The sequence below is a fragment of the Chamaea fasciata genome, unplaced genomic scaffold (assembly GCF_029207755.1).
Source record: "Chamaea fasciata isolate MVZ Bird 193981 ecotype frontalis unplaced genomic scaffold, bChaFas1.0.hap1 SCAF_1, whole genome shotgun sequence".
NCBI lineage: Eukaryota > Metazoa > Chordata > Aves > Passeriformes > Sylviidae > Chamaea > Chamaea fasciata.
In genome coordinates this window covers 112,173,625-112,188,234 of record NW_027094086.1, presented here as the reverse complement: position 1 = coordinate 112,188,234, position 14,610 = coordinate 112,173,625, and the positions used below count along the sequence as shown (strand labels likewise).

The 14,610-nt window shown below is 38.2% G+C and overlaps 1 protein-coding gene across 3 annotated transcripts in view; it reads right to left on the bottom strand.

Annotated features, from left to right (window-relative positions):
• Nucleotides 1–14,610, bottom strand: part of GADL1 (glutamate decarboxylase like 1) — an 82,972-nt gene that overhangs the window by 53,078 nt on the left and 15,284 nt on the right. For all 3 annotated transcript variants that reach the window (XM_066194049.1, XM_066194066.1, XM_066194057.1), the window contains exons 6-9: nt 13,512–13,627; nt 6,746–6,825; nt 6,576–6,630; nt 3,102–3,218 (exon numbers count right to left, since the gene is read on the bottom strand). In XM_066194049.1, coding sequence (XP_066050146.1) covers nt 3,102–3,218; nt 6,576–6,630; nt 6,746–6,825; nt 13,512–13,627 — 368 coding nt within the window. The remainder of the gene's footprint in view (nt 1–3,101; nt 3,219–6,575; nt 6,631–6,745; nt 6,826–13,511; nt 13,628–14,610) is intronic.

The following is a 14,610-nucleotide window of genomic DNA, read 5'->3' as shown; positions in this document are numbered from 1 at the left end:
TTTTTCCCCCTGTCAGGGAACCACTGGTATGATGTTTCTGTGGGAATGGTTTTCCAGCCAGGCCTTCACTCACTATTGGAGCTGCAGCTTGGCATGTTTCTCTAGCTTTTTGATGCAATATTGCAAAGACAGAGTAACGTTGACTGCCTCTCCTCCATCCACAAGATTACAGAAGGAGGGCAGGTTGATCAAACTAGAATAACGCATTTTAAGACAAATCCAGCTGAGAGCAACACAGGGTAGGTCAAAACACAACTATTATCAACCTGTGTCCCACACAACATCATTGGTAACAAGGTATGAGAAAATTACTGTTTCATATGCAGCAAATCACTTACAACTGAATTATGGGAATCACAGTGTGCACTGCCTGATTTAGCTAATTACCTAAGCATAGGCTAATAGGTCAAGCCTGATTTTCTCTACTGGCCTAATAATAGGAGAAAAAAAAATAGTCAAAGTCAGGACCATAAGGGAAGAAATACTCATACATGGCATTTAAAACCATGTGAAGACAATACATAACATATACGAATGCTAGAGGGCATATTAATGATACAAAAATAATATTAAGAAAGGCATCAGAGATGGAGATTAAAATACAATAAGCAACTGGAATGCTGTAATGTGAACAAAAATAAGCTTGGTATAGCCTCTGCTCTTAGGCTTGACTGAACAGTTTGACTACCAGGGCAGTTTGGACCTACTGGTATTATCTTCTTAAAACATTTTCCTTAACTCGCTTTTCCTCTCCGGCTTGTCTTCATGTCAGAGCTTATCTACTATTTCTGACTTTATTGAAATTTATCTTCCTAAAGCTTACTGAATTTCTGTTGACATTCTCCCTTTTGACCTTCCTAAGAATCACAAGCTTTATCATTTCATATTTAATGAAAAGAGTCTCCCTAAGGCAAACACATCAATTTTTGGGATCAGAAAATATTCCGGAATGAGATAAATCAGTGTAAATCTGGAAACAACAGCACTGACATTCATATAAGATATTCTTAGTAACAGCTTGTGAGAGCACTTACAGTAGATAATCCTGATGCCTATCAATGACACATGAAAAGTCCTAAATTAGACAGAACTTTTCCTGGGTTTTACTCTTTGTTTCAATTGTACTGTACCTTTTTTCTTCAAAGTTACAGCAGGCCTAAACAGCAGTACACACTTGTTACACTGCATGATGTGTAAATCATTCAACAAGAAGCCAGGCCTTTCAGCGGGCTGTAGATTCTCAGAGATCTCAAAATATTACATTCCATCCTATAGTGATAGGAGGTATGCTTGCTTTAAAAAAAAAAAAAAAAAAAAAAAAAAAAAAAAAGGAAAAAGAAAAAATCCAACTCTTCTCTGTGTATAGTCTTTCTGTATGGCAGAGATCCAGTCTCACTGTACCTGCTCACATACAGTTTCAGTAAATCTATTTCTAGTGGTGCTGTGTGAGAAAAAAAGTCACACTAAGAAGCGCAGTCTGCTCATTTTACCATAGCACACTTATGTGTGCCTGATGTCACTTCTGTGGAAAGCTTTCAGTCTTTCCCCATATCCTGTTCTCTTACAAATACAGCTAGAAACTTTTAATGAAAAAATAGAGAAACAGCCATCCACTCAACCCTTCACAGAGTGTGAAAGATAGAGAAAATAATGATAGATCTTCTGAGAACCACTGAGAGACTCATAACATGAATCACATAATAAGAGAACAGTTGGTCTCCCAGACTGTAAACCCAATTTTCTACCAGACATTTGTCCTTCTACTGCAAAACAATTAACACCTGACAACTACAGTCATTCTGAAACAGAAAATAACTTAAAGATACTCCTGTACATTTTTACCTTAGTTTAACATGAGGCAAAATTGGAAGAATAAAGTTAGTTCTTTTCCAAACACTAACAACTTGCTAAAGTTAAGGACCCAGGCTTATCCCACCATATTTTAGTTCAGCTACAGGGAGACTACTCATTGTTCTCCTACAACCCCTAGAGATGGCTCCAGCCATGTCTGTTTGACTCACCTAAGGCCTAACACAAGTTCCAACTACACTTCTCTTTCCTCCAGCTATACACAGACACACAAGAGAGTTGTGTAACAAGAGTGCTGCACTTCTGGAAATCTGATGAGTCCTCAGCAGTACACAGCAGAGAGGTTTGACAGTGAGGAGGCTTGGCAGACATATTAAATATTAGGCTTAAATTCTGTATTTTTGTCTCCAAGACTATAAGAAAACTCTTTTGACTCACACATACAGTGACCTTATTTTTTAATGTCTGTGAGACATTTATTTGAAACATGCATCACTGCCTATGTGATCTTTCTTTAGATACTCAACATTAAACAAACACTTCAGAAATTTAGAGCAGGTCTGGAAATCTCCACAAATACTGCTTCAGATTCTCTTCTTGCTCCATGATTTTTAATCTAGCCATTCTGGATTTGTGGCATTGCAATTACAAGGAGAATGTAACTTTAGAAAATATTAAGTGGCCTATCTTTTAAAAAATACATTCACAGCTAACTCTTTCAAGTCATAAAATGGCACAGTGATTATTCCAAAAAGATTAATGAATGGATTTTATTATCCAAACCTAAAATTACAAAGAAATTAAAAGAGAGAGAAAAAATTGCTGAACCATTTAAGAAAATGTAAGGACATATACAGGAAATTCAAATCTGTAAATATGAAACAGAAAAATTTCTGACTGGTTGAACCAGAAACATACCTTTATTTTAACCTATACAAACCTCGCACCACAATTCTAATGTGTCTATTCCCCAACAGAGCACGGGGAGAATCAAAATTTATGTTTGTATATAATCACTCTTGAAGCATTTTTAGGAGGTAGCAAGAAGGAGAAATTGATTATAAAATAATTTTGAAGTATAACCTGACAATAACAAAATGGCTTTGGCTGCATGTCAGAACCAGGTTATTTTCTGTTTTGCAGCATATGTGTAAGAGTCAAATCAGAACATATTCCTGGTCCCTATGCAAGGAAAAAGAGCCTAACTTCTAAAAAGAAATATCAACAGTCAAAGTAAAATAGCAATTATAAAAAAGTAGTGCTAAACAAAACCACACAGTAGACAAACTCACATCAACATGAAGCCAGAGGCCATGATTTTCACAGATATCAGCAATTTTATCCAGAGGATCAAATGCTCCCAGTACAGTTGTGCCTGCTGTAGCACAGACAAGAAATGGTGCTGACCCCTGCAATAGGATCCAAAACAAACAAACAAAAAAATTACCATTTGCGCTGCACATCTCTTCCATGTATACTTGTAGAGCTAAAGTGTAAAAATATCTAGGAATGTAGAACAAGGATGTGACAATCTACATTTTAGTTTCCCAGCAGAAGGTACTGTATTTAATAGTGCTGAATCTCTTTTTTGGCTTTTTTTTTTAAATTTTTATTTTTATTTTAAAAAATAGGCATTTTCCGTTTCTAGTTAGCACCATCCTAGGGCAGACTTCTGAAGCTTCAGACTGTTTTGACAGATGCTAGTTTTGTTAAAATCAAAACATACCAGATATTTGACATCTCTCTTTATACACTGATTTCCATTTCTCTATTTCCACATTTCACTACCATATTTGCTGTCATTCTGACTGATAAAATAAAGCTACTAGCACAGCCAGCAGACTACCCAATCAAGGAAAGGGCTCATCCCTTTAGGGTTTCCACCTGCACTGTGTCTACAACATCCCTGCTCTCTGCCTGCTGAAGAGGAAACTTCAGCTAGGGAACATGATTTGTCTTCAGCCATATTGGTGCACACCATGACAGGGACCTGACTGATCCCACACCTGACCTACAGCTAAGTGCCAATCCCTTGCCCCACCTCCTGTCCAGGAAAGATGGGCTGTAGATGGCAACTGAATGTTAGGAGAGGGACTGCTGGAAATCTCAGATGGCATTAAGGTCAGTCAGGCGGGATCAGGAAAACTTCTGTCAGGTTGCAGTCTCAGCCAGCCACATACAGCCATCCATTTTTGCTTCCCTTCAGCTAGTAGCAGACAAGTTCACCTACCCCTGTAGATCTATGTGACCAGTCTGCTTAGGAGCAGAAACTACAACAGTGAAAAGAATTGTTAGAGTCTGTAACAACTCCATTAAATGGAGAGTATGGGCCCTAGCAATGACTGTGCAGTCTCACTTGCTGGTAAATGCACACTGAAGGAACTGCTTTGCATGGTTCAGCATCTGGCCTACAAAATGACAACGGGCTTACTGAAGAGGCACTAAAGTTGTTATTAAATTGTACAAGCTGGGATCACTGAAATTCATTTGCAGTGAAGTAGATCTCTCAGATGATGTAAGTGTTTCTGTGGAGGTAACTCAATGGAGCTTTAGTGAAATCAGACATCGGCCGAAAAATCAAACTCCACACAAGTCTTCCATCTTCACCTAGCTGAAATCCATTTTTTTTTTTTTAAGTGTTGCTACTTTAAGCATCTACAGAGACAGACAGGCTTAATTCACGTTTACACTTGGACAATTTTATACTTCTTTACAGTGCAGAGGACTGTGAGAATGGTACATAATTATGATTTGTATTTTAGGTTTTCTTTACAAATGGCTAAAGCAGGGAAAAGTAACACTGGAATGAACTTAAATTAATCCCATACATTCACAAAGACTTACCAGCCTTTAATTCACTTCTTTGTCATTTATTCTGAGTACAAGCTACCACAATAGTTAATCAAACTTAAAAATCAGCCTGAAGCTTGAATACAGAACACTTGCAAGTAAGGCAAAGATGTATCCAATGCATCTATTTTCTGTTAGTGTTCTTCCCAGCAATTTTCTCCCACAGCTACATCAAAGTCAAGGTTCTCAAGCAGCCAAGTGGTAGCAAAACTGAATACAGGGACAAGTCTCAGATCTCTACAAATTCCAATAATTGCCACCATTATACTTTTCCCACAAAGAAGGGAATTAAATTACTACTCTTGACAATATAATTAAACTAATCTTCCTGCCTAAATTCTCTAAAAAGAGAAGACTCTTGCCATTCATATTCAGTGATCATTTTGTGCTTCAATCACTAGCAAATACATCTTCTGTTGTCTAGAGTCATTAGAATATTTACTGTAGTTCACTGAATTGTCCTTCTGTAAAACTTGTAAAGTAGCACTTTGTCAAGGACAGGCACACTGAGGCTCCAATGAAATTAAAACCTTCCAGTACACCCATGACTTCCCTTAAAATGCAAGTGAAATCATGTTTTCCTGTAAGCAGAGCATTTCAATGTAGAACATTTGTTTTTAAATTGGGGAGTACCATACTGAGGTTGGCCCTTTTAAAAAACTCATAAATCCCAGATGATTTCTTTCAAATGACCATTACATGTATTGCTACAAGAACAAACAAGAATACTGTTTTTGCAAAAGCAAAGAGTTAATTCTCCTGCAAGCCTTCTTCCTCTTGCTTTATTTTATTTCAGTCCCATTCTTCCCCCCAGCTTGCTCAAATGACTAAAGTACAAGTTGTCTTCCTCAGAAAATGCAAAGTGCAGAAAGAGGCAAGCAAAAGTTTGCTAGATCATCAGGGCCCCCGTGTATCAATAGCGATGCTATCCAGCATAAATCTCAAATAAGAGATGGTTGTTTGGCAGAAAATGTATCCAAATCAGAACTTACTGAAAGCTGTTGTGGCCATACCAGTTCAGGACAGGACAGGACAGGACTGCCTTGGCTTTTCTATCAGCCACAAAGGCAGATTCCCCAAGAAAGGATTCCATGGAAGGGAGGTATCATCCATGCTATGGACATTGCACTAGTTGATTTGTATTTACTCATTATGGACTATAGGCTGAGCTCTGAATTCTATTGCTCTGATGCACAAACTAGAAGTGAGAAATAGGGTGAGATAACCAAGCCAAAAGAAGATCCTCTTGGAAGTCACATTTAGTCACTCAAGCTTTCTTAAAAAAAAAATATGCTTGCTATAGGTAAGGGCTGTCTTAAAGACTGTGGGAATGTATGTTAATGTTGTCCAAATACACACATCAGTGCCTTTCCAAATTCCTGCCTCCGACTTTCTACTTGGCAAAGTCCCTAGGGGAAAAGAGGCACATCTCTGCACTCTCGATGGAATAATAGAAAGGACAGAATTCAGCATTTGAAGCTTGTAAGATAGTTTTAGAGACTAAGACACATGTTAAAGTTCTTGCTCACTGCAGAGGCAACAGAGCAATAGCTGCTGTAATTAACTGAAAAACCGTTTTAGGAAAACATACTGCATCCATTTAAAAAAAGGATCAAGGGCAAAAGAAATCCTATAAGAAATGTGCTAAATACTTCAGAGCAGCATTGTACTCAGGACTTCCATTAGCAGTAAACACCCTGTGGAATTTTCCTCCCTTCTAAGAGTGTAGAACCCATAAGCCTTGGCTTGTTCCACAGGTTTGTGGCAAACAGATTGCCTGTTAGAAAGACATTGTTACATTAACTGCCCTATTTTTAAGATTTTGGTCACTCTTAGTTTTCCTTCCTTTCACTCAGACACAAACACACACTCTGCATACACTCCTCTCTCCTTCACACTCTCTCTCCCCCTCTCACCTCTTTCCTGGCCCGCTGGACTTGTTTCTCCAGTTCCTCAGGTATCATCTTACCTCTAAGGGACACAGATTTAAAACTTTTTCAGTTACATTCAAATAGGTTAGTTATGTACAGCACTACTGCATTTTAAAAAGCCTCAGAGATCAGAGTCCTGGCTTTTGCTTTCTTACCTTTCATCTGTTTTGATGAAGTACACATTCTCTGTACCAATACCCAGGAAGGAGGCTGCCTTCTTCATGGAGTAATGGCACTGTAAGTGAGAGGCACCAAAAAAAGTACACACACAATTAAACAAGAGAAAAAAATTCCTTAACATAGGGAACGGTGGCAAGTACAACAGCACCTAAAAGCCATGACAACAGCATATTCTAACACAAAAAGCAAACTGATAAGGTACATATCACAAAGCCCATCTTATTCTTAACACACACAGAAAACTGGGGAAAATAAGACAAAAAAGTTTGTGCACCATGTTTAAAATGAAAGCTTAAGAAAAAAATTAGAAGCTCTTTGATAGAACTTTTCTTAGAGCTGGTTTTGCATTAGAATGAAAAGTAGAAGCTTTGAAGTGTCACCAGGGAAGAACTACTAATTGTTTCAAACTGTTTTAATAGAACTGAGTCAAAAGTATCAATGAGTGTAAGAGCTGGGAAATGCATGAGGAAAAGGGTCTAAAGGCTGTTTAATTTCCTGAAAGCAATTAATTAGGTCTGAAAGTCCAAAAGCAACACTCCATGGAAATTGGAGCCTTAGTTAGGATGTATATTTGAAGCCTCTACTTTATGCTTGTAACAATTCTGTATGCTTTCTCTAAACTTCAGCTGGTGGCCACTGCCAGAGGCAAGAAATTCCAGAGACAGGATACACTGCTAAACTGACCTATGGCCTAATTCAGCAAATCATGTTCACAGGATTAAGGAATTCAAGTCCCAAAACCTATCAAAACTTTAGATATGGTAAAATGGGGATTTGCAAGGCTTTCAATGTCCTATCTCAGCAAAAAGGATCTGGAAATCACGGTGGTGTGAAGATAGTTCACATGAATGTGAACCCCGGAAACTGCTATGAAAGCAGGCAGACTTTAGACAGGACTCAGTACATCCTCAGACTTTACTGTGGATTTTGCAAAGGGTTCCACTCTCCACCAGTCTGCATTTTTCAGAAAATTATGTTATTATTTTAGCAAAAATTTTAGCTAGGTCTCATCACAGAGACATATCTCAATGAGTATGCAGACACATGCAGCCCACTTCTCACTTCGCACTGATTAAAGGGCATCAGTCTATGAAGCCTGTGAAGTGACTGTAAAAGAGAATTTGAGAAATGGGTGTTTATTTAATCAGAATGTGGTAAAATGACTAAGGCAAGATGCTATTCAAGCCCACAAAAACTATACACTTTTCACAAACCTTTTTCTTTTCAACAAATATTAATGGCTTATCTAACCATATTTCCAACATTCACCTTTATAAGGAGCTGCTCTACCACAGATACTGTTATTCCATCACAAGAACATTTTGTCTTATTCCAGAACAAGAGAACACTGATCTCTGCTTAAATTGTCTTCAAGATTAGCCTGGGAATTCAAGATACAGTAACCTTCTTAACCTGAAGATATTCAGACGTCAAAACTACCCACTTAGAGCAGTGGAGTCACTTTTGAGAGTACACCACATCCCCTAGGACCAGACAGTTCTTCTCAGAACCAAGACCATTCAACCCTTGGATTATCACTGCCCTTCTCACAAAATAAAATTGTCTCTTTTACACATTATTACTGAAGGGTTAAAATAATGCATACTCCAGCAAATGCAAAGATGTCTAGAATTGTTACTTTTCATACAGGAGGTGAAGCCAGGTGGTTAATTAATTCCGTTTTCTTCCTGAGAGTTCACACAAATGCAGTTACTGCAGAACATAATTATGAAAAATGTACAACATTTTAATGTGTGGGCATGAATATATTAAGGGTATTAAAGCCTGTCACGCTTATTTTGATGAGATGGATGATCTCAGAGGGCTCTTTTTCTTTTTGACGAAGACGTTTCCCCCACCATCATCCACTTTTTAAACAAAGGCCTACAAAGACACTACCTGATGCTACTGAGCAGTTTTAAGAAAACTTAATTTGTAACATGACACATCCACAAGGCCTTTAGGGCTCAGTCATTTAGACTGCTACAAGAATAATAACATACATAGGTGGAGAATTAGTCTTACATTACATCAAATTACATCAATAAAGGTAATAATTACTGCAAGTGGCTGTGTGCTGTTCAGCATAAGTTTGGAGATGTTTTTGACTGACTAGTGAATCACTTAAAGTACAACTTGCTTCCATCACTGATTTCTAGCCATTACCTTCAAATGAAAGGTATGAATCAACAAGAATAATCAGATTGCTCCAAACTGAGTAAGCAGCAGACCTGAAAATTCAGTATACTAGTAAGCAGACCATCAGTAAATTATATATTTTATTACAATGGTATGAGAGACTGGCAGGAAGATAAAAGAGGCTTGAGTACCTGAGAGATTATACCAAAAAGCAGAGGAAATGAGAAGAACAGAGGGAATACAAAAACAAACAGGCTGCAAAATACATTATTTTTCCTCCAGAAGTACTTCTGCACTTTTTGGAAAATTCTGTCCTTTCTGTAGGACAAAAAAAGAACAAGACTCATAATACTACACAGACTTGGAATATGTTTCCTTTGATGAAAAAAGAGGTGTTTCAGTTATATTGATTGAAAACATGTAAGAATTTCTTCCCCCCTCTTCATTACTAAAAGCCATTATGCTAAATTGCATTGCACCATTTTAAGAAAAAATATACCAAAGAACATTTAGCAGCTACAGTCACAAGAGTGCCAACTAAGTTGCTTTCCATAGTTTCCCTTTCCAAAATTTCTTTCAAAAAAAACCAAACCAAAACAAAACAAAAAAAAACCCCAAAAAACCAAACAGATTAAAATTATTATTTTAAATACTGTGAGTTCAGATTACTCTTGCCACGTCTTTCACAGTTTAGTTTGTTTGGACAAATTATTAAATCTGTAGCCATTTGTAGTAAGAAATTACCATCTTTGAGCACAAGATCGAACTGGAACACTGGTGCATTTAAGATGTGCTGCAGTACTATTTTATCTAGACACAGTTTTCATTTCCTAATAATGTTTGCAAAGACAAGGTACTTTCTACCTGTGCTCATTAAAACAGGAGAGAACTTGAATTTTCTTGATTTTAAAAAGTTTCCTAAAAACACGATTTCATAAAGCAATGACATTATTATAAGATTGTTTTATTACCCATTTTTGTCTGTTGTAATTTCAACTGGGGACAACAGGATAAGTTAATGTTGTGTTCTCTCACTTTATTACTTTCATGATCAAGTTGCACTGGGGAGAAATTTAGTTTCATTTCATCTAAAAAAACTGTTCATATCAGCATGTACATTTCAACTGTTTACACATCCTCCTCTACCCTTACTTACCTCAAAAATATCAGATTTCTACCTTTCAGATCAATGTAACACATACTTAATGCCAGAATAAAGTTTACATGGGACTCAAATAACAAAAGGGAATAGAAAGGTGGGCTGATATCTACAACTAGAACCGTATTTATCTCCTACAGAGCCACAAATCATGCCTCCAGAAAGTGGGACATAACAATTACTCTTCTGCTGCTACTGTCTCAAGAGGAATCACTCTGTAATGGTCCAGCAAAAGTATTCCAGAGTAACAGCATAAACAGTGTTCACCGTGTATCACCACAGTTTTAAATATCTAAGCATTTACTTGCAGGAACAAGGATCCTTTTCATTCCTGAAGGCCAAGCAGAATATGTGAGGACCTTGGGCGGGCCATGCATTAAATATACATCTTTATGTTATCTGAGAACTTACAAAAAATACATAGCCCTGGATCACGTAAGTCATTGAAAGTCTGTGCATTGCCCCTGCCCTGCAGCAGGGCAACTCTTTCAACCTGACAAGTGCCAAACTGAAACTTAGAGACTTAGCAAATCAAGGCAAAAATTATTTTATTTCAGCACAGCCCTGCAGTCACGCCCTAAAATGGCACAGGGGCCTTGAACAGTCATGTCTTTTGACTCCTTATCAATACTCTGTTCATTATAGCCTCACGCCTCTTCCATTCCAGTGCTCTTGCCTGATTCATGATGAAGATAAACCCAGGTTATTATCTTCTCCAACTTTTGCTTTACTTTTTGTCTGTTTGTTTTGTTGGGGGGCTTGACAATTCTTAGGTACCTCTTCAGATAAAACAAAACCAACAAAAAAAAATCCAACAAAAACAAAGGATGTTTGGATGAGGTGATTGAGTGTACCCTCAGGAAGCTCACAGATGACACCAAGCTGGATGGGAGATTGATCTGCTAGAGGGTAGGAAGGATTTGCAGAGGAATCTGAACAGGCTGGATTGATGGACAAGGCCAAGGGTGTGACATTCAGCAAGTCAAAGTGCACAGTCCTCCCTTTGGGTCACAATAACCCCAGGCAGCTCTACAGGTGTGGGGAAGACTTGCTGGAAAGTGATCCAGTGGACAAGGACCTGGGGGTGCTGTTTGACATCCAGCTGAACATGATTCAGTGTGCACTCAGGTGGCCAAGAAGGCCCATGGCATCCTGGCTTGTGTCAGCAATGGTGTGGCCAGCAGGACCAGGGCAGTGGTTGTCCCCCTGTGCTCGGCACTAGTGAGGCCACACCTCAAATCCTGTGCTCTGTTTTGTGGTCCTCACTGCAAGAAAGACACTGAGGGGCTGGAGTGGGTCCAGAGAAGGGCAACTCCCCATAGTGGGTCCTATGGGGAGTGGGTGAGGGCGCTGGGGGTGTTTAGCCCAGAGAAAAGGAAACTCAGAGGGACCGACCATATCGCTCTCTACAACTGCCTGAAAGGAAGATGTAGCCAGGTGGGAGTCAGGCTCTTCTTCCAGGCAACCACTGACAGGAGGAGAAGACACAGCCTCAAGCGGTGCCAGGACAGGTTCAAGTTGGACAATAAGATTTTCATCACAGGAAAGGTTAAGCATTGGAAGTTTGCCCAGGGAGGTGGTGGAGTCACCATCCCTGGAGGTGTTCAAGAAACAACTGGACATGGCATTTAGGGACACGGTCTTGTTGACAAGGTGGTAATCAGTCAAAGGTTGAACATGATGATCTTAGAGGTCTTGCCCAACCTAAATGATTCCTTGGTTCTGTGATTCAAAGGTGCAAAATGTTAAGTAAGACTCAAAATAAAAACAATAACAAAAAAAAAAAAACTAAGATTGTATGACACCAGCACTTCTGTACTTGTCTCAATGGTGGACTACTGATTACATATATTCTCAATATGGCATGTCTGAACAAAAGTTTCCAAAAGGTCCTGTAGCTTGGACTCAGTACAGGTGGATCTAAAATACGTATAAATTAATATGCCCATTTCCTCCCTCATAACACCAAATAAACACTAGTGATCTTAGAAAATAGTCACATTATCTAGCTATCAAAAGTATCAGTTTTACAGTAAATGAATATTGAATACTAAAACACTACATAGTTGTGTGAAGCAAACAAAGTATTAGAGATCAAAAGCATGGCCTTACAAATAATTTACAATTTATTTTTCCTGGTCAGCTCTATGCTTTATGGTTTGGGTCTTCCTGGTGAAGCAAAGACATAAAAATAAACTTATTCTGGCAGCCAATCAAAATTTCTTTTGACATGAAATTAATTGTTTGCTTATTCCAGAGTCAGAAAATATGTTGCAGTTAAACCATGCAATGAAATAAAACGTTACTTCACGGTAAAAATTTCATGGGATTCACTTTGAAAGCTTTTATGGAACTTGCTTCAAACTCATTTTTTCCTCCTTAACTATTCTGAAGATCTAACATGATGGATTAAGTGTGAACTGGAATGTCATTTCATACACACACTTTTCAGGAAAAACAAAAAACACAAGAAAATATATTTTGTGGGGGACAAAAAAAAAACCAAACCACCTTTATTTAGGACATGTGGGCTCAGTTCCAAAAGACATGTGTTATCTTTGAAAACTTATACAATGCCTTCATCCCTCAGGCTTCTTCAAAATAAGCCTCTCATCTATTTACACTGCAAACTGTTTGGAGCATAAACGTCTGAGCTAAAATTACCATAGTAAGTCTATATTTTCTAATACAACAAGGTTCTGTGCAGGCTTCCACTGGGGCCTTTATATAGTAGAGTCAGAATTAATAACAACTCTGCACTAATCAAATGATAAACTCTTAAAACTGAAGGGACAGGAAAGAGGAAAAAAAAAAAGCCTCCAAAAACTACCTTCAGAATAATTGTATGAATGTAAGGCATTTTGGACTGCTGTTATTCAAGAACTTTAAAAGCTAGCCACATATTTTCAATTATTTAAAGAAAAAAAGTCTAAAGGTCCAGCATTTTTTTTCTGAGAGGCATATGGCAGGTTTGACTCTGTACCACAACCAATCTGTATTCAGAAATAGGGCAAAATAGGGGCTGCAGAGAGCCATCTCACAGGCCCACAAGTACTCAGCTTAGCACAAATTAAACATGCAGAAGAAAACCTTTGACATCCAAAAACTACCTACAGTTCCTACTAGACTGTGTGTTGTGGGAAATCAAATGCTGCAGACCTCCACAACACAGCACATGCATTCTGCTTCAGGTTTGCCCCATGTACAACCTATTCTTATATCAGCAGTTTTCAAAGCAGGAACATCTGTGTTTGTTTTCTGAAGGCAAGAAAGCTTCTGCAGGGAAATTTACCAACAGAATTCTCCACTTAGCTCCGATATTCCCCATCATACACTGATGTCAGAATTATTGTACCAGTACCCCATCAGGTATGCGAATGATATAATTTTGCAGCTACTGAAAAAAACAAAGTTCACAAAGCTTTTCTTTGTTTTCATTTTACCTCTTCCGAAGCAAACAGAACCAGTCTTGGCAGACCTGAAAGCCCTTTCTCCTTTATTTCAGGCCAAAATTTGTACCTTGCTAAGTTCATAGCATACATATTAGAAACAGAGCCACCTGCAAAAAGAGACATACAAATATTGTATTAGCCATTAGTATGAGTACCTTTCCTGCATCTGAGTGCTTGACCTATGAAGGGAAAAATAAACCTCACAGGCATCCTAGTGATGCATCCATCAAAGTTTATTTCCTCCCCTGAAGGCTACATACATAAAATGAACCTTGAGCTCTGCAGCAGGCATGAAAACAGAGCCTGTTTGGATGCTCTTTGGGGATATTTCCTGAGGAATAAGAGCTGTGCCCAAGCAGTCCTTCCCAACAGAGAAAATCCTGCCACAGCACCTTCCCCTCTACACTGAAGTAGAGCAAGCTCAGCTGCCTGCACCAAGCTCAGAGCCTTGGAAATCTCTTGGGAAACCAGGCCTCAGAGGTCCAAGGGAGGAAAAGGTCTTTGGAAAAAAAATCCCAAAAACAAACAAGGTGAGTGGGAACTGAAAGATCTGCAAGGTAAGATCTGGACAAGCTTTATTCACTCAGGACAAGTTTTATTCACCTAGAAGAACAAAACCGAAGCAGTAAGAAAAGCCCTTCTATAAAACTAGAACCAAAAAAAAGGACAATTAATTTATCTTCTCTCAGTAGACCACTACGTTTTAAGCCAGGAATTATTCTGTAAAAGTAAGGCTTCTACCAAAAATACACATCAAATTTGATGTGGAAAAAATAACCTGTACCAGTAATATATTTAAAAAATAGGGATTTTTAGCTTATTTATTTTTTTACTGCTCATGTGTAGGCTAGAATTACTGACTTTGTTTCAGTTTAGGGGGGGAGTTTAAACTCATGTGCTCATTTAATTTCTCTTCTCAGCCCCAAAATAGATATAAAAGCTTCACATCTAGCCCAATTACTTGTTATCTGAATAATATGTGAAATACCACCGTTATGCTTCATTATTTCAGTGCAGTGGGCTGAAACACTGCCTTACAGAATATTTGAAAAACATGGTTTATCAAGCAGCTTAAGAAATATTTGTTTTG